The sequence below is a fragment of the Salvelinus sp. IW2-2015 genome, linkage group LG20 (genome assembly GCF_002910315.2).
Source record: "Salvelinus sp. IW2-2015 linkage group LG20, ASM291031v2, whole genome shotgun sequence".
NCBI classification, from domain to species: domain Eukaryota; kingdom Metazoa; phylum Chordata; class Actinopteri; order Salmoniformes; family Salmonidae; genus Salvelinus; species Salvelinus sp. IW2-2015.
Window position 1 is genome coordinate 7,985,380 of NC_036860.1, and position 19,430 is coordinate 8,004,809.

Genomic DNA, 19,430 nt, shown 5'->3' on the forward strand with positions numbered 1-19,430 from the left:
GTAAAGAAAACTTTAAGCTCGTCTCTCAATTTAAAAAAACCTGTCAATACTTTACCCCTTGATGACCAGCACACTTATGTATGTTGTAAAAGCGTTACATGGTCACTGCCCATATCATTGCATAGTGCAGAAAATACACAAAAGTTCAGGGGCTTTGCCTTAACAAAGTTAACCATTTTCACTGTAGTGTCCAAAACGTATTTCAAGCTGTCAGGCATTTCTTTGACAGCAAGAGCCTCTCGGTGGATGCTGCAGTGTACCCAAGTGGCGTTGGGAGCAACTGCTTGCACGCATGTTACCACTCCACGATGTCTCCCTGTCATGGCTTTTGCGCCATCAGTACAGATACCAACACATCTTGACCACCAAAGTCCATTTGATGTCACAAAGCTGTCCAGTACTTTAAAAATATCCTCTCCTGTTGTCCTGGTTTCCAGAAGAAGATGTCTTCCTTAATTGACTCCCCATCAACGTAATGGACATATACCAGGAGCTGTGCCAGGCCCGCCATATCTGATAACTCATCCAGCTGTAACGCATAGAATTCACTGGCTAGTATGCAAAGCAGTAATTGTTTTTTGGCATTGGTCTGGATAGTTTTTTGGGCTTTTTCCCCCAGCATTGTCCCAGTCATATCCGCAGCAGCAGGAATACTTAAGTCCTCCACAATAGTATGGGGCTTGCCTGTCCTAGCCACTCGGTAGCTCACCATATAAGACTCTTCTAGACCCTTCTTATTAATGGTATCTGTTGATTTTATACATGTCTTACTACTTGACAGTCGTCTTAAATTTTGCTCAAAAAACTCCTGCGGATATGACTGGGACAATGCTGGGGGAAAATGTCTGCGTAAGAGTGAAGGTTTCATCGAGTTGTGAGATAGTACTTTTGCACACATAACACATTGTGGCTGAAGAAAGACACTACTCCCAATATAAGTGAACCCCAAATCAATGTAGTTCTCATCATATTTGCGCCTCTTAGATGGTCCAATGTCCCTGTCTTTTGTTCGGGGCTTCCCCGGGTAAGGGGGCAGTAGCTCTTCGGCTGCATCAGATTCACATCTGTCAGTGTCCATGCTAGCTGGGCTAACAACAAATGTAGAATTACTGATGCTAGCATTGGACGTGCTCGTGGAAGCAGAACAACTTGTGTCGTCAACAGGTGTAGGTGTAGTACTGCTTGTAATTGCAGTACTAGTAGCAGTACTACCAGTAGAGCTGGTATGTGTCTCTAAAAAAGTAAAGCCTTACTTTTTTTTAACCATTCATTAATTTTCAAACAAACGGAATGAGCAGCAGCTACGTTTGGCTACATACGGACCGTTAGTGGAATTCCTGCGAGAGAGTAACGATTAATGTGATTGGATGTTAATTATTTGACTAGGCTAGCTGTATGTCACGATCGTGTGGAAGAGATTCGGACCAAAACGCAGCATGAGGAAAATAAGCCATCTTCTTTTTATTATTGAAGAAGGCAAAACGAAACAAAACACTTACAAACTACCAAAACAACAAACGATCGTGAAGCTAAATAACGTAGTGCACACACACAGGCTACAAACGTTCTACATAGACAATTCCCCACAACAAACTAAAGCCTATGGCTACCTTAAATATGGCTCCCAATCAGAGACAACAGAAACCAGCTGTCTCTAATTGGGAACCCATTCAGGCAACCATAGACTTTCCTAGACAACTACACACAACATAGACACAGCTAGACAACTATACTAAACATAAAGCCAACTACTCTAAATAAACCCCCTAAACCTTACAATCACCCTGGACACTACAAAACCCACATAAATACCCATGTCACACCCTGACCTAACTAAAATAATAAAGAAAACAAAGAATACTAAGGCCAGGGCGTGACACTGTATTTGACATTGTGTTGTTATTTCGCTGAACACTAGATGGTTTAATAAAAATTTTGGCAGTGAAACGAGGCTACTCAGGCGAGAAAAAAACCTCACCCAAATGTATAGCCCCTTTGGAAAATATAAATGGATTGTTTGAAAATGTGAAGATTTTTTGGGGGATATTTTTTATGATTATTTTTTTAAAGAACATGTGAATCACATTTTAATCTGGTGTAGCCCGACGGCATTGCGTACCCCAGTTTGTGAATACCTGGTTTATGTCATGGGTGTTTTGTACACTCAGTGTAGATAAAATGACATAACCATGACCGACAGATGGTTATGAAGTTCAATCAATGCAGAATCGGACTAACGGGAATTAACATTATAGCATACCTATGCAGGGGATTCAGCCATCTTCTACAGCTACAATACACTCTTTTGTGCTGGGCTGATTAGCAGCAAGTGCCAAGGTTGAACCTACCCACCGTCTTGAAGATGTCCTCTGGGACGTGTCTGAAAAGGGCGTGGAGTATGTTTGAATCAATAACAGCCTCTCCACGGGAAACTAGAGGAGAGCTACTACATTACAAGGGTGTTGAATTTGGAGCTGTGTAGAAATAGAATGCACGGGAAAGTTGCTGCAAAGCAAATTGGAGTAAATTAATAAACACCGTTTTTATTTGACTGTTTTAAATAGAGGACCTCAAAGAAAAGTATAGGCTCTCTAAATCACTGACAGCTGCGCTACTCTCATACGACTGTACGTGCGTTTTCTGTCCACAAGGTGGCATTGTCTGACTTGAGAGCGGTTAGCGGAGGGCTGCATGGGGTACAACCGTCCCGAGTTTCATTAGGCGACAGTAGCCTTGTCAAGTGGTTGTTTTTTGTAATGATCCTATCCGCAGGCCTACCTCTCCTAAAGGAATACTGTTTTTGAATGACATATATATTTTGTATTTATTTTAATATTTAAAAAAAATCTGCTGATAAATTATATTGAATAACCCCACCTCTCTCTCTTGCACACACACACACACACACACACACACACACACACACACACACACACACACACACACACACACACTGTCTCTCAGTGTGGGCATGTCTGTTCAGGAGACTGTCTACTCGGAGCGCACTCTCACTTGAGCGGAGGGACAGCGAGCGAACAACCATCACCTCCTTATGGCACATCAACCCATCATATATTTTTTTGTGTAAAATGTTCAACTAAAGCCGGTGAGAGTAGGATAAAAGCTTTTGTAAAGAGTGCACTGTTTTGGGGAGTATACCCAGATCCTTGCGCAGCGCGTTATTGGCCATGGAGTCCTTTACGCACTGCAGATAACAAGTCTTTGTGAAACAAAGAAAACAAAGTAATGGATCAAAACTGCAAGTGATTTTTTTCACACTCTGGTAAAGTTATGGCCGCGTTACGGAGGAAATTTGGGGAGGACTATCAGGTAGTGAATACAAACCGTGACAACACCGCTTTTTCAGCACCTGTTAAAAAGAAACGCCAGCGGTTCGTGGAGAAGAACGGTCGTTGCAACGTGCAGCACGGGAARCTCGGCGGGGAGACCAGCCGATACATCTCCGACCTCTTCACCACCTTGGTGGACCTCAAGTGGCGATGGAACTTACTTATCTTTGTTCTGACCTATACAGTAGCATGGCTGGTCATGGCTTCTATGTGGTGGATCATCGCCTACATCAGAGGGGACATAAARCATGGCCACGACTCGTCCTACACCCCCTGCGTTGCCAACGTTTACAACTTCCCCTCCGCMTTCCTKTTCTTCATAGAGACCGAGGCCACCATCGGCTACGGCTACCGCTACATAACGGAGAAATGTCCYGAGGGCATCATTCTCTTCTTGTTCCAGTCGCTGCTGGGTTCCATCGTGGACGCCTTTCTGATCGGCTGCATGTTCATTAAAATGTCCCAGCCCAAGAAGCGCGCAGAGACGCTTATGTTTAGCCAGGACTCAGTGATCTCACAGCGCGACGGCAAACTGTGCCTCATGTTCCGCGTGGGCAACCTGCGAAACAGCCATATGGTGTCCGCGCAGATCAGGTGTAAACTCATAAAGGTAAGGTAAACAAGCACCACAGGGGTATTTAGACAACTAATGATAAAATGACCCACGGTGATAATACTCTACTAAAAGCCTTCAGGGATAGTGGGAAATGAAACTCTCGAGCGTAAAATGCCAAGATGTTGTGCGCTAATGTCATATTTAATGTGCATAACTAATTATCATGTATTATATTCGCATTCATTATTTCACATATACAGTATGTGCTTCTCCATCACCCCGTCTGCATTTGGGGTCCTAAAACGCAGGGGGCAAACAATCAATTGAACCTGAAAGTGGCAAACAGACGGCAGAAGAAAATGTAATCAAATTGAATAAAATGAACCTATAGGAGTCTAGCTGCACTATGATAGCAGTTGCATATCAGAGATATATAGATATATATATTTTTCTTCTAAGCTTAATTATAAGCAGGTCTTAGTCCACAGTGTGTGCCTTGTTAAACAAAAAAGGCTTACAATTGTATCAGCATAATCCTTAGTAGTGAGATTGTATTTTGGCTGAGTGGCAGACGTTTCCAAGACAGGGTCTGATAAGAGAGAGAGAGAGGGGTTGAAAGAGAGAGAGACAGAGTGGCTGAGAGAGAAAGAGAGGGGGGGGCTGAGATAGAGGGCAGCTGGGAGGAGCAGAGAGCGAGAGAGACCGAGAGGGGTTGAGAGAGAGAGAGAGAGACAGAGGGGCCGAGAAAGAGAGAGAGAGAAGGGGAGCTGAGAGAGAGTTCTTTGGTGGCGCAGCCACGGCGTGTCCAAAACCAGTCACCTTTCAACCCCTTGACATTTAGAAGAGCAGGTGGTTTAACTGCGGGACACGGTAGTGTATCAGTGGGCTGCTCTGACAGAGATCTGGGCTCTCAGGCTGGGGTTTAACAGTTAAAACTCCAGCAATGAAACGCACAAAATCAAATCATCAGCCATGGAGCAGTATACATGCTGCTCACCCCGATCAAGCATGATGTCAGGTCAAAAGTGGCCCTGGACTTAAGACCCTGGAGTAACGGAATAAATCATATTTATAGTGCATGTGGATACACTTTTCGTCTTCACTCTCATGTTGTAAGGTCTGGTTTACATCACAATGTGATGTTTGGATAGGACTTCGTCAGAGACACTCCGATATGAAACCCAAAGAGAGGCAAAAACATTGGTTTCTGAGAATACACAAGCACACACACACACTTGCACACGCACACATACACACACACACACACACACCCAGTGAGGCGCTTGAAGCTTGTTTAAGTATGTGTTCCACCATTGTGAACACATCAGCACAGCACATTGAACATAGCGTAGGTCAACTTAATAACACGTACTGTACACCCGGTGTGGCTGGGAGAGAGAGAGGACGGGAGAACCCCATCCCTCAGTCATAGCCAGGCAGTCCCCAAAGAGAACAGCCTCCTAGGCACACAGTCAAAACAGCCACAATAGATAGCCCCAAGCAGGGTGTTTCTCTGGGATGAACACCATCCTCTCGCTCAGCCTCCCAGGCAGACCATTTACAGCAGCTGGAGGGTGGCATCACACCTTTGACAGGGTGCACGGTGCTCCAAATGGCTGGTCATTTACTAGAGGGCTAGTGTGTTGATTGATTTATCCTGTGCAATAATTGAATAAGGCTCAAGCACGGACCCAGGCGCCTTCACAATATAAAGCTCCCCTACAGTGGGTGTATTTTGAGAGGAAAAAGGAGGACGGGAGAGGAAGAAACAACATCTGTGCCCAGTGGAATGACGTGGAAACAACTTTGATTCAACCAGCGTGTGCCCAGTGTGTGCCCAGTGGGTAGGCTATGAGTGGCACTCAGAGAGATTGCGTCATGAAATATGTGAAGCGCAGGCAGGCACTTTGAGCACAAGTAAGAAACCCACACTCACCTTTTCTCTCTGACTACAAAGGGGGAAAAAAGAGAAAGAATAAATATCATCCCCCTCCTCCTCTCCTGCTCTCTCTTTCTCTCTTTGAGGTACCATCCACACAACCCACACTGTGCTCTGGGGTCTTTAGTATTGTTGCTCTGCTGTCAGGCTTCACAGCACAGCCCTGTGCTACTTTCACTTCAAAGACCCTTTAGCCAGCACAAAAATGTACTAATAAGCCTCCTAGTTTTGGGAAAACATATCTGAAATCAAATTACTCTAGAGATTATTCGTATTAAAACAGTTGTAAAAGTTCACATGAATTATAGTCATGAAAAATAAATCATTACTTCACAGGAATCATGCTATTTTGTAAATTAATGTTTATATTTTGTCAGTGCAGTACTAGTAGAGGGATGATGGTGGTGCTGATGAATCATGCCCCTCTTCCACCTGTTCCCCCAATCCCCACTGTTACTCACAAATCTGTACAGGTTTTTAAATAGTCCTCTCCACCTTCCATTTAGGTATTGACTTGCCATATGTTCATAAATATACACCGTAACATGACCTGGCATATTGCATGTGTTAGAACCACTTAACACCAATCAAACAAATAGAGCACATATCGGTTGGAGAAAAGCAAAGTCCTGATGAACTCCTGTATTCATTCTTCAGTTAAGTCCCATCATTTATACATACATACATACTGTAGGACTGTGCAGAATGTGTGTACATAGGTGTGTGTGTGTGGCAGTGACAGCTGCTCATTCAGAGGCTCATAAAAGACAGAGGAGAGGATGGGCAGGCAGTATTGACACCTGTTTGGGTTTACAACATGGGCCCAGTTAAGGCATCTGCTCCTTGTGACCACGTCTGTCAGTCACAGTCCACATCTCGTTCTCGCCAGGACGGCTCACTTCAATCAAACCCACCAATCGCACAGCCAACCACAGAACCCACATCCAAAAAGCAGCGGGGCCAATTCTGCAGGCAGTAAGCGTGAATATAGGCCTATGCAAAGATTTCTTTCATAAGACATTTGCTGGATGATTTGACTGGCACTGTGAGCTGGCTGAGCCAAGCGACAGTCCAGTCCTTGTCGAATGCGAGCATGATTGCCGGTAGCTAGGCTGCTTGTTTGTTGTTTGGGGGAAAGTTTTGTGTTGGCTAGCTGGGTGTAGCCTCGCGTAATGCAGCACCGCTGAAGTGGCGTGGCTGATTACTAGAGGGGAGCAGACAGCAGAAGGGCCCAGCTCCATCTCACAGGGCACAGAAACAGACTAATCACAGCCGACAGCCATCCAAACCCAGAGCTGGTGTTGGCAGGGCCAGGCAGACTCAGTAAGCCTCCGAGTGCATCTTGCTGGAACGCTCCTCACTCTCACACCGAGATATGAGAGAGGCGCAGCTGAATGGAGAAAGGGAAGGGAAAAGGCTGTAATAGAATATACAGAGAGAGCGAGAGAGAGAAAGAGAGACAGAGAAAGAGAGAGCGAGAATGGGTGACAGGTATACAGATGTAGGATCTTCATTTGTAGTGTATTTGAGGTTTAAAAAGGCATTTGTAATTTCCACTTTGATATTTCAGAATTTATTTTCCCTTACAAAGAAAAGATCAACCCATACAAAAATGTCCATGAATTATAATCCACATTTCTTGTTGCTGCAGCATAATGTTCCTGTTGTAGCAAACTGTTTCAAGGTGGGAGATGTGGTATCGACTAGACAGGCTAGACTGGCAGGCAGCTACTAGCACTGGGATTGATTTCCATTTTACTTACGAGCCCCTAACCAGCAACGCAGTAAAAAAAAAAAAAAAAAAACCTGAATAAGAAACAAAGTAACAAGTAATTAAAGCGCAGCAGTAAAATAACAATAGCGAGACTACATACAACGGGGTACCGGTACAGAGTTAACGTGCTGGGGCACCGGTTAGTCGAGGTAATTGAGGTAATATGTATATGTAGGTAGAGTTATTAAAGTGACTATGCACAGATGATAACAACAGAGAGTAAAAGCGGTGAAAAAGAGGGGGGGGGGGGGGGCAATGAAAAGAGCCTGGGTAGCCATTTGATTAGATGTTCAGGAGTCTTATGGCTTGGGGGTAGAAGCTGTTCAGAAGCCTCTTGGACCTAGACTTGGCGCTCCGGTACCGCTTGCCGCGATAGCAGAGAGAACAGTCTATGACTAGGGTGGCTGGAGTCTTTGACAATTTTTAGGGCCTTCCTCTGACACCGTCTAGTATAGAGGTCCTGGATGACAGGAAGCTTTGCCCCAGTGATGTATTGGGCCGTACGCACTACTCACTGTAGTGCCTTGTGGTCGGAGGCTGAGAAATTGCCATACCAGGCAGTGATGCGACCAGTCAGGATGCGCTTGATGGTGCAGCTGTAGAACCTTTTAAGGATCTGAGGACCCATGCCAAATGTTTTCTCCTGTCTCCTGTTTTCTCCTATTTTCTCCTGTCTCCTGAGGGGGAATAGGTTTCGTCGCGCCCTCTTCACAACTGTCTTGGTGTGCTTGAACCATGTTAGTTTGTTGGTGATGTGGACACCAAGGAACTTGAAGCTCTCAATTTGCTCCACTACAGGCCCGTCGATGAGAATGGGGACGTGCTCGGTCTTCATTTTCCTGTAGTCCGCAATCATCTCTTTTGTCTTGATCACGTTGAGGGAAAGGTTGTTGTCCTGGCACCACACGGCCAGGTCTCTGACCTCCTCCCTATAGGCTGCCTCGTCGTTGTCGGTGATCAGGCCTACCACTGTTGTGTCATCGGCAAACGCAATGATGGTGTTGGAGTCGTGCCTGGCCGTGCAGTCATGAGTGAACAGGGGGTACAGGAGGGGACTGAGCACGCACCCCTGAGGGGCCCCTGTGTTCAGGATCAGGTGGCGGATGTGTTGTTAGCTACCCATACCACCTGGGGGGCGGCCCGTCAGGAAGTCCAGGATTCAGTTGCAGAGGCATGCATTTAGTCCCAGGGTCCTTAGCCTAGTGATGAGCTTTGAGGGCACTATGGTGTTGAACGCTGAGCTGTAGTCAATGAATAACATTCTCACATAGGTGTTCCTTTTGTCCAGGTGGGAAAGGGCAGTGTGGAGTGCAATAGAGCTTGCATCATCTGTGGATCTGTTGGTGCGGTTTGCAAATTTGAGTGGGTCTAGGGTTTCTGGGATAATGGTGTTGATGTGAGCCATAAACAGCCTTTCAAAGCACTTCATGGCTACAGACGTGTCGGTGCTACGGGTCGGTAGTCATTCAGGCTGGTTACCTCAGTGTTCTTGGGCACAGGGACTATGGTGGTCTGCTTAAAACATGTTGGTATTACAGACTCAGACAGGGAGAGGTTGAAAATGTCAGTGAAGACACTTGCCAGTTGGTCAGCGCATGCTCGAAGTACATGTTCTGGTAAACCGTCTGGCCCTGTGTTCTTGTGAATTTTGACCTGTTTAAAGGTCTTACTTACATCGGCTGTGGAGAGCGTGATCACACAGTCTTCCGGAACAGCTGGTGCTCTCATGCATGTTTCAGTGTTATTTGCCTCGAAGCGAGCATGGAAGTAGTTTAGATCGACTGGTAGGCTCGTGTCACTGGGCAGCTCTCGGCTGTGCTTCCCTTTGTAGTCTGTAATGGTTTGCAAGCCCTGCCACATCTGACGAGCGTCAGAGCCGGTGTAGTATGATTCGATCTTAGTCCTGTATTGACACTTTGTCTGTTTGACGGTTCATCAGAGGGCATAGCGGGATTTCTTATAAGCGTCCGGGTTAGAGTTCCGCTCCTTGAAAGCAGCAGCTCTAGCCTTTAGCTAAGTGCGGATGTTGCCTGTAATCTATGGCTTCTGGTTGGGATATGTACGTACGGTCACTGTGGGGACGACGTCATCGATGCACTTGTTGATGAAGCCAGTAACTGATATGGTGTACTCCTCAATGCCATCGGTGGAATCCCGGGAACATATTCCAGTCTGTGCTAGCAAAACAGTCCTGTAGCTTAGCATCTGCTTCATCTGACCACTTTTTTTATAGATCGAGTCACTGGTGCTTCCTGCTTTAATTTTTGCTTTTAAGCAGGAATCAGCAGGATAGAGTTGTGGTCAGATTTGCCAAATGAAGGGTGAGTGAGAGCTTTGTATGCGTCTCTGTGTGTAGAGTAAAGGTGGTTCAGAGTTTCTTTCCCCTATGGTTGCACATTTAACATGCTGATAGAAGTTTGGTAAGACCGATTTATGTTTCCATGCATTGGAGTCTCCAGCCACTAGGAGCGCCGCATTTGTTGAGCGTTTTCCTGTTTGCTTATGGCGAAATACAGCTCATTGAGTGCGGTCCTAATGCCAGCATCAGTATGTGGTGGTATGTAGACAGCTACGAAAAATACAGATGAAAACTCTATAGGTAGATAGTGTGGTCTACAGCTTATCATGAGATACTCTACCTCAGGCGAGCAAAACCTTGAGACTTCCTTAGATATCGTGCACCAGCTGTTATTTACAAAAATACATAGTCTGCCTCCCCTTGTCTTACCAGGCGCCGCTGTTCTATCCTGACGATAAAGCGTATAACCAGCCAGCTGTATGTTGGTAATGTTGTCGTTAAGCCACGACTCCGTGAAACATGAGATATTACAGTTTTGAATGTCCCGTTGGGAGTTTAATCTTCCGCGTAGGTCATCAATTTTATTTTCCAAAGATTGTATGTTTGCTAGCAGAATGGAAGGCTGTCACGCCCTGGCCGTAGAGAGCTTTTTATGTATCTATTTTGGTTTGGTCATGGTGTGATTTGGGTGGGAATTCGATGTTCATTTTCTATGTTTTGTATTTCTTTGTGTTTGGCCGGGTGTGGTTCTCAATCAGAGGCAGCTGTCTATCGTTGTCTCTGATTGAGAATCATACTTAGGCAGCTTTTTCCCACCTGTGTTTTGTGGGTAGTTGTTTTCTGTTTAGTGTTTTGCACCTGACAGGACTGTTTCGGTTATTCACTTTGTTATTTTGTTTAGTGTTCAGTTTAAATAAAAAGTCATGAACACTTACCACGCTGCGCTTTGGTCCGATTCCTCTTCATCCGATGACGACACCCGTTACAAAGGCAGTGGGGGTTTATTCGATCGCCTACTAATTCTCAGAAGGCAGCCTACCCTCCAGACCCTTTTTCTCTGCCTTCTCTTCACGCAAATGACGCAAATGACGGGGATCTGGGCCTGTTCCCGGGAAAGCAGTTTGTCTTTCACGTCGGGCTCGTCGGACTCGTTAAAGCAAAAAAAGGATTCTGCCAGTTCGTGGTGAGTAATCGCAGTTCTGATGTCCAGAAGTTATTTTTGGTCATAAGAGACGGTAGCAGCAACATTATGTACAAAATAAGTACCAAAATAAGTTACAAATAACGCAAAGAAACGAACAAAAAAACACAATTGGATAGGAACACTAAAAAGTCAGCCTTCTTTTCCGGCGCCATCTAATAATACTTGTTAGCTTCTTCAGGGTTGCTGGGGCTCTGCAGAGTACATATTTATGTGAGTGCGCGCACACACACACACGCACACACACACACACACACACAACTATATCATCCGATCCAAGGCAGTGGAAGGGTTAACACTACCACCTGGCCTCTCATCCCACATTGTTATCCGAGGCAATAAAGGAAGCCACGCGTGAAGTGTGTGTTTGAGGTGTGAGGCGGAGTATGTTTTACTTCTTATGTCACTGCCAGAGACCATGTGACCCGTGAGTGATATAGAAGTGGAACGCGGAACGCAGATGGACACGATGTGTCGGCGGAGATACCCTGGAGACAAAAATAAAGCAAGAGCATTTGACTGTAAACCATTATGTTACTCAACAACTGTCGGTTATAGTACAGTGTACTGACAGAGCCACATTAGACTAGGCTCTTATTCCTGGTGCTCCAATATGAATCCCTCTCAGATTTTAAATTGAATTAGTGAGTGGGCTCTGGCAGCACTGTCACATTAAGCACTATTTTGGCCATGGCAGTTGTGACCAGAGTCGTTTTCAACCGCTCCTGTGACAGTCTATGAGCATTACACTGCACATTAAAACCCAGTTCAAGACAAGAGACAGAGAGAGCTAACTAACCTCCAGTTTAGCATTACAGAACAGCCTATTTGAATTTCAGAGTGGATTATATTATTTCCAAGAAAACAGTGATTTCCGTTTCCCCTGCGTCTTATCCTTGTGTGAAGCGCTTCCAACCAACCTCTTTCATTTCCTCAGCAGCCAGTGAACCAGGGACCACTCCAGTACCTAATCAACACATGCACCGTCGCCTGCCTGCCGCTCGGCCTGCCCCTGATTAATGAGGGCTTTGGAGAGGCCCAGGCATGGAGTGTGGAGATGACTCGGATGACCAGGCCTCTTTAGGCCCAATAAATTTCATGTAGTGCCTGTCCTCAGCCATGAGTCACTCACTGCAGAGATACGACTCAGAAGACATGGCTCCAAAGAGGAAAATTCTCTGGGAGGACAAAAAAGGACTGAAAGGCTGTTTGAAATGTTTGGAAAAACACACATACGCACACACAAGTTTGTTTTATTATCCTTTTCGGAACCAAACAATTGATTCCCATTCAAAATCCTATTTTCCCTAACTCTTACCCTTAACCTGACACTAACCTTAACCCCTTAACCTAACCCTAACTCCTAATGCTAAACCTAACCCTAATTTTAACCCTAATTGTTACCCAAACCCTAAACCTAAACACTGCGCCTAAAATAGCCCTTTTCCTTGTGCGGACCGGCAAAATCAAATCAAACTAAATTAAATTGTATTTGTCACATGTGCCGAATACAACAGGTGTAGACCTTACAGTGAAATGCTTACTTACCAGCCCTTACCAAAAATGCAGTTTTAAGAAAATACCAAAAAAAGTAACAAATAAAAGTAACAAATAATGAAAGAGCAGCAGTAAAATAACAATAGCGAAGCTATGTACAGGGGGTACCGGTACAGAGTCAATGTGCGGGGGCACTGGTTAGTCGAGGTAATTGAGGTAATATGTACATATAGGTAGAGTTATTAAAGTGACTATGCATAGATAATAACAGAGAGTAGCAGCAGCGTAGAAGAGGGGAGGGGCAATGCAAATAGTCTAGGTAGCCATTTGAATAGATGTTCAGGAGTCTTATGGCTTGGGGGTAGAAGCTGTTTATTAGCCTCTTGGTCCTAGACTTGGCGCTCCGGTATCGCTTGCTGCGGTAGCAGAGAGAACAGTCTATGACTAGGGTGGCTGGAGTCATTGACAATTTTCAGTGCCTTCCTCTGACACCGCCTGGTATAGAGGTTCTGGATGGCAGGAAGCTTGGCACCGGTGATGTACTGGGCTATATGCACTACTCACTGTAGTGCCTTGTAGTCGGAGGCCAAGCAGTTGCCATACCAGGCAGTGATGCAACCCATCAGGATGCTCTTGATGGTGCAGCTGTAGAACCTTTTGAGGATCTGAGGACCCATGCCAAATCTTTTCAGTCTTCTGAGGGGGAATAGGTTTTGAAGTGCCCTCGATGAGAATGGCGGTGTGCTCGGTCTTCCTTTTCCTGTAGTCCACAATCATCTCCTTTGTTTTGTTGACGTTGAGTGTGACGTTGAGGTTATTTTCCTGACACCACACTCCGAGGGCCCTCACCTCCTCCCTGTAGGCCGTCTCGTCATTGTTGGTAATCAAGCCTAACACTGTAGTGTCGTCTGCAAACTTGATGATTGAGTTGGAGATGTGCATGGCCACACAGTCATGGGTGAACAGGGAGTACAGGAGAGGGCTGAGAATGCACCTTGTGGGGCTACAGTGTTGAGGATCAGTGGGGTGGAGATGTTGTTTCCTAACCTCACCACCTGGGGGCGGCCCATCAGAAAATCCAGGACCCAGTTGCACAGGGCGGGGTCGAGACCCATGGTCTCGAGCTTATTGACGAGTTTGGAGGGTACTATGGTGCTAAATGTTGAGCTGTAATCGATGAACAGGTATCTTATATAGGTATTCCTCTTGTCCAGGTAGGTTAGGGCAGTGTGCAGTGTGATTGCGATTGCGTCGTCTGTGGACCTATTGGGGCGGTAAGCAACTTGGAGTGGGTCTAGGGTGTCAGGAAGGGTGGAGGTGATGTTAAGTTTTCTTGTGGGTTTTATAGGAAGTTTTCTTAACATTCTCGGAACAATTTGAGAACATGACTTTAAATAGAACCACCAGGAAACATGTAGGAAACGTTGTACTGAAATTCCCACAGAATTTATTTCCCCCTTAACGTTATCTGAACTATTTGAGAACATTTCCAATGTTAAACCAGTTTAAGAACATTGCTATAACGTTTCAAAATTGAAATGAAATGTAACCATGTTTGAACTTTTAGGAAACGTTCTATTAAAGTAATGAAATGCCAAGAAATTAATGTTTTTTTGGTCAAGTTCTTTAAATGTGCTGAGAATGTTCCAAGCCAAACAATTATCGTGCACCATTCCCAGAAAGTTGTGGGAAAGTTGTACGCAAAATAACCACATTTTATATATATACACTGTAGGACAACCAGGCCCTCACCAAGCTCTAAGAAACATATGGTTCTCAGAACGTTATGTATCATACCAGCAGTTTGGTGCAGCCTTCTTCTCAAAAGCATCTAGAATTGACAAGTAAAAATGTCCTGTCTGTCTGGTTATGTCAGTGGGAAGTTTAGCCTGTTTGTCTGAACAGAGACAGAGATGTAGAGAGAAAGACTGTGTACCAACAGCTATATCTGATTCTTCCGCTTTACAAAGAGCGTGGAGGAGAGTGCCACAGGCACAGGAAGATTTGCTTGTCAGCGTTTGCGATACAGTCATCCGTCGTTGTAATCTTAACCGACACAGACAGCAAGTAAAAGCAGTAATGCCCAGAACCAATTTGGTGCTAAACCACACACAGAAGAACAATAGCTAACACATGTCCAGTATTCACTGGGCTGTAAACACCTGACAYTAGACATGAACAATATCCCCTCTAAACACAGAGAGAGATGAGTTTATCATAACACAAACCCCACCATGCCGCTCATTGAGATTCAGTGTGTAGTAAGACAGTGGTGATATTTCCTGGCATCCCAGAGGATGTTTACTGATGCATCATTCCCTGTTTGGCACTTCGGAGGACTAGACCACAGGCCCATGTCATGGGGAGGTCAGTATCAGCCCAGACTTGACAATTTTGTCATTTAGCAGAGTCTTATACAGAGCAATTTACAGGAGAAATTAGGGTTAAGTGCCTTGCTAAAGAGCACATCAACAGATTTTTTATCTAATCGGTTCTGGGTTTCGAGCCAACAACCTCTTGGTTACTGGTCCAATGCCCTTAATCACTAGGCTACCTTTACACACAGGATTGAGAAGCCTCCTCTATCTATATGGATGTATGATCTTTCATTGGACAATGGCCAATGGTGCTTGGTTTTGGGTTGAGAAGGTTACATCTTCAGATGTTATAAATGGAATTAAATGCCTTTCTTCTCTCTCTTATCCTCTATCCCGTCCATGGAGGAAGGATTGTATGATCAATTCTCATTTCCTAGATTTTTAGGTATCTCTTTGTTCATGCAGTACCAGTCAAAAGTTTGGACACACCTACTCATTCAAGGGTTTTTCTTTATTTTTACTATTATTCTACATTGTAGAAATAACACATATGGAATCATGTAATAACCAAAAAATGGTTAAACAAATCTAAAATATATTTCAGATTTGAGATTCTTCAAAGTAGCCACCCTTTGCCTTGATGACAGCTTTGAACACTCTTGGCATTCTCTCAACCAGCTTCACCTGGAATGCTTTTCTAACAGTCTTGCAGGAGTTCCCACATATGCTGAGGACTTGTTGGCTGCTTTTCCTTCACTCTGCGGTCCAACTCATCCCAAACCATCTCAATTCAGTTGAGGTCGGATGATTGTGGAGGCCAGGTCATCTGATGCAGCACTCCATCACTCTCATTCTTGGTCAAATAGCCCTTACACAGTCTGGAGGTGTGTTGGGTCATTGTCCTGTTGAAAAACAAATGATAGTCCCACTAAGCTCAAATCAGATGGGACGGCGTATCACTGCAGAATGCTGTGGTAGCCATGCTGGTTAAGTGTGCCTCTCACAAATGCAGAGATCATCCGTTCACCTACTCGGCGTCTCACAAAGACACAGCGGTTGGAACCAAAAATCTCAAATTTGCACTCATCAGACGAAGGGACAGATTTCCACCAGTCTAATGACCATTGCTCGTGTTTTCTTGGCCCAAGCAAGTCTCTTCTTCTTATTGCTGTCCTTTAGTAGTGGTTTCTTTGCAGAAATTTGACCACGAAGGCCTGATTCATGCAGTCTCCTCTGAACAGTTGATGTTGAGATGTGTCTGTTACTTGAACTCTGTGAAGCATTTATTTGGGCTGCCATTTCTGAGGATGGTAACTCTAATGAACTTATCATCTGCAGCAGATGTAACTCTGGGTCTTCCTTTCCTGTGGCGGTCCTCATGAGAGCCAGTTTCATCATAGCGCTTGATGATTTTTGCGACAGCACTTGAAGAAACTTTCAAAGTTCTTGAAATTTTCCCGGATTGACTGGGCACATGTTGTCTTAAAGTAATGATGGATTGTAATGATATAAAGTAATTTCTCTTGATTTATTTGAGCTGTTCTTGCCATAAGATGGACTTGATCTTTTACCAAATAGGGCTATCTTCTGTATCTACCTTGTCACAACACAACTGATTGTCTCAAACGCATTAAGAAGGAAAGAAATTCCATGTACTTTTAACAAGGCACACCTGTTAATTCAAATGCATTCCAGGTGACTACCTCATGAAGCTGGTTGAGAGAATGCCTAGAGTGTGCAAAGCTGTCACCAAGGCAAAGGGTGGCTACATTGAAGAATCTAAAATATAAATATATTTTGACTTGTTTAACACTTTTTTTGGTTACAACATGAGATCATATGTGTTACTTCATAGTTTTGATGTCTTCACTATTATGCTACAATGTAGAAAATAGTAAAAATAAAGAAAAACCCTTGAATGAGTAGGTTTGTCCCAATTTGTGGATTATATTCATAACTTTGGAACTACGGTAAATGGCGACTGGATCATTTGGAGATTTATTGATTACTTTGAAGGTCCGGTTCGGGTGAGCCAGGCCCAGCAAATCGGAATCAGATTTTCCCCACAAAAGGGATATATTACAGACAGAAATACTCCTCAGCACCCCTCCTCCCCTTCCTCAGACGATCCTGCAGGTGAAGAAGCCTGATGTGCAGGTCCTGGGCTGGCGTGGTTACATGTGGTTTGCGGTTGTGAGGCCGGTTGGATGTACTGCCAAATTCTCTAAAACGATGTTGCTTATGGTAGAGAAATGAACATTGAATTCTCTGACAACAGCTCTGTTGGACATTCCTGCAGTCAGCATGCCAATTGGAAGCTCCCTCAAAACATGAGACATCTCTGGCATTGTGTTGTGTGACAAAACTGTAACTTTTTAGAAAGGTCTTTTTTTGTCCCCACCACCTGTGGAATGATCATGCTGTTTAATCCGCTTCTTCATATGCCACAGCTGTCAGGTGGATGGATTATCTTGGCAAAGTAGATATGCTCACTAACAGGACTGTAAACAAATTTGTGCACACATTTTGAGAGAAATACACTTTTTGTGAGTATGGAACATTTCTGGGATCTTTTATTTCAGCGTGGGACCAACACTTTACATGTTGAGTTGATATTCTTGTTCAGTATATTATGAACACGTAGCCTACGCAGTGGATAAGGTGCGAGCTATAGACCTTTTTGAGTTAAGGGAATCTCGTATTCATGAGTTGGCTCGAAAGCTGATCAAGAAAGATAAGAGTCATCTTAATATTATTTTGACAAGCGACTAAATACTTGATTACTGGCAAGCAATTGGCATGCATAAAAAAGCAGCCTAATTCTAGAAGTTAGTGAGCATTTGCTTAGCAAACTCCAAAATAGGAAATTGAAGTGAAATATAGGCATTTTGGAATTATTTTTCGACGAGATGTGTAAAGAAATTACTTCGAGTGAGAGCTGACGCGTTTGAAGCCGCAATTGTAAAGTGCTTGAAAAAGAGTGTCGAGACACTGGAGCGTTCAGGCACTTGTGACGTTTCAGATACCGATAGTGGTGTTGGCTTTATAGATGACTGTGAGGAGTGCAGCCACACTCCAAAACGAGCGTTATACTGCCGGCATATTCAAACTCCTAGCTGATGTCGCACTCCTCATAGACTAGCAAGTCCATTTAAGGCAGTAGCAGCTCATATTTCAGTCATTAGGACATGCAACAATGCAGACGCATAGTCTCATTTTGTGCAGGTTAACATGCAGTGAGGCCATCTCTCACTTAAACGATATTGGACCATTCCCACCATGGTGAGAACGGGTGAAGACTCAGTAAAACACGTATATTCTTGAAATGTGAGATGTATGGCAATTACTTTTGCGCTCAACTCCAAGTGAAAAGCAAACTTGCTCGCTCTTCGGGGTCCATCTCATGCAAACTGGACTAGGTTCATGGTTTGTAGGCAGGGCACAAGATAACCTTTTGAACGGCATGCAGCGCGACTGTGGAAACTTTTCTATTCATATTTTCTATTCATATAGACACCATTCTGTGTACCTCTGGCCCTTCCTTGGACACTGTGTTAACTAACCTCCAGATGAGCTTCAATGCCATACAACTCTCCTTCGGTGGCCTCCAACTAAATGCATGCTCTTCAACCGATCGCTACCTGCCCGCCCGTCCAGCATCACTACTCTGGACGGTTCTGACTTAGAATATGTGGACAACTACAAATACCTAGGTGTCCGGTTAGACTGTAAACTCTCCTTCCAGACTCACATTAAACATCTCCAATCCAAAATTAAATCTAGAATCGGCTTCCTATTCCGCAACAAAGCATCCTTCACTCATGCTGCCAAACATACCCTCGTAAAACTGACTATCCTACCGATAATCGACTTCGATGTCATTTACAAAATAGCCTCTAACACTCTACTCAACAAATTGGATGCAGTCTACCACAGTGCCATCTGTTTTGTCACCAAAGCCCCATATACTACCCACCAGTGCGACCTGTACACTCTCATTGGCTGGCCCTCGCTTCATACTCGTCGCCAAACCCACTGGCACCAGATCATCTACAAGTCTCTGCTAGGTAAAGCCCCGCCTTATCTCAGCTCACTGGTCACCATAGCAGCACCCACCCGTAGGTATATCTCACTGGTCACCCCCAAAGCCAATTCTTCCTTCGGCCGCCTCTCCTTCCAGTTCTCTGCTGCCAATGACTGGAACGAACTGCAAAAATCACTAAAGCTGGAGACTTACCTCCCTCACTAGCTTTAAGCACCAGCTGTCAGAGCAGCTCACAGATCACTGCACCTGTACATAGCTCATCTGTAAATAGCCCATCCAATCTACCTCATCCCCGTACTGAATTTATTTATTTATCTTGCTCCTTTGCACCCCAGTATCTCTACTTGCACATTCATCTTCTGCACATTCTACAATTCCAGTGTTTAATTGCTATATTGTAATTACTTCGCCACCACGGCCTATTTATTGCCTTACTTCTCTTATCCTACCT

At 44.5% G+C, this 19,430-nt stretch overlaps 1 protein-coding gene across 1 annotated transcript in view; it reads left to right on the plus strand.

Moving 5' to 3' along the window:
• Nucleotides 1–2,942: 2,942 nt before the first annotated feature.
• kcnj19a (potassium inwardly rectifying channel subfamily J member 19a) overlaps nucleotides 2,943–19,430 on the plus strand; it is a 28,590-nt gene continuing 12,102 nt past the window's right edge. Inside the window, exon 1 of the mRNA XM_024013382.2 lies at nucleotides 2,943–3,960. Coding sequence (XP_023869150.1) covers nucleotides 3,292–3,960 — 669 coding nt within the window. The 5' untranslated portion in view covers nucleotides 2,943–3,291. The remainder of the gene's footprint in view (nucleotides 3,961–19,430) is intronic.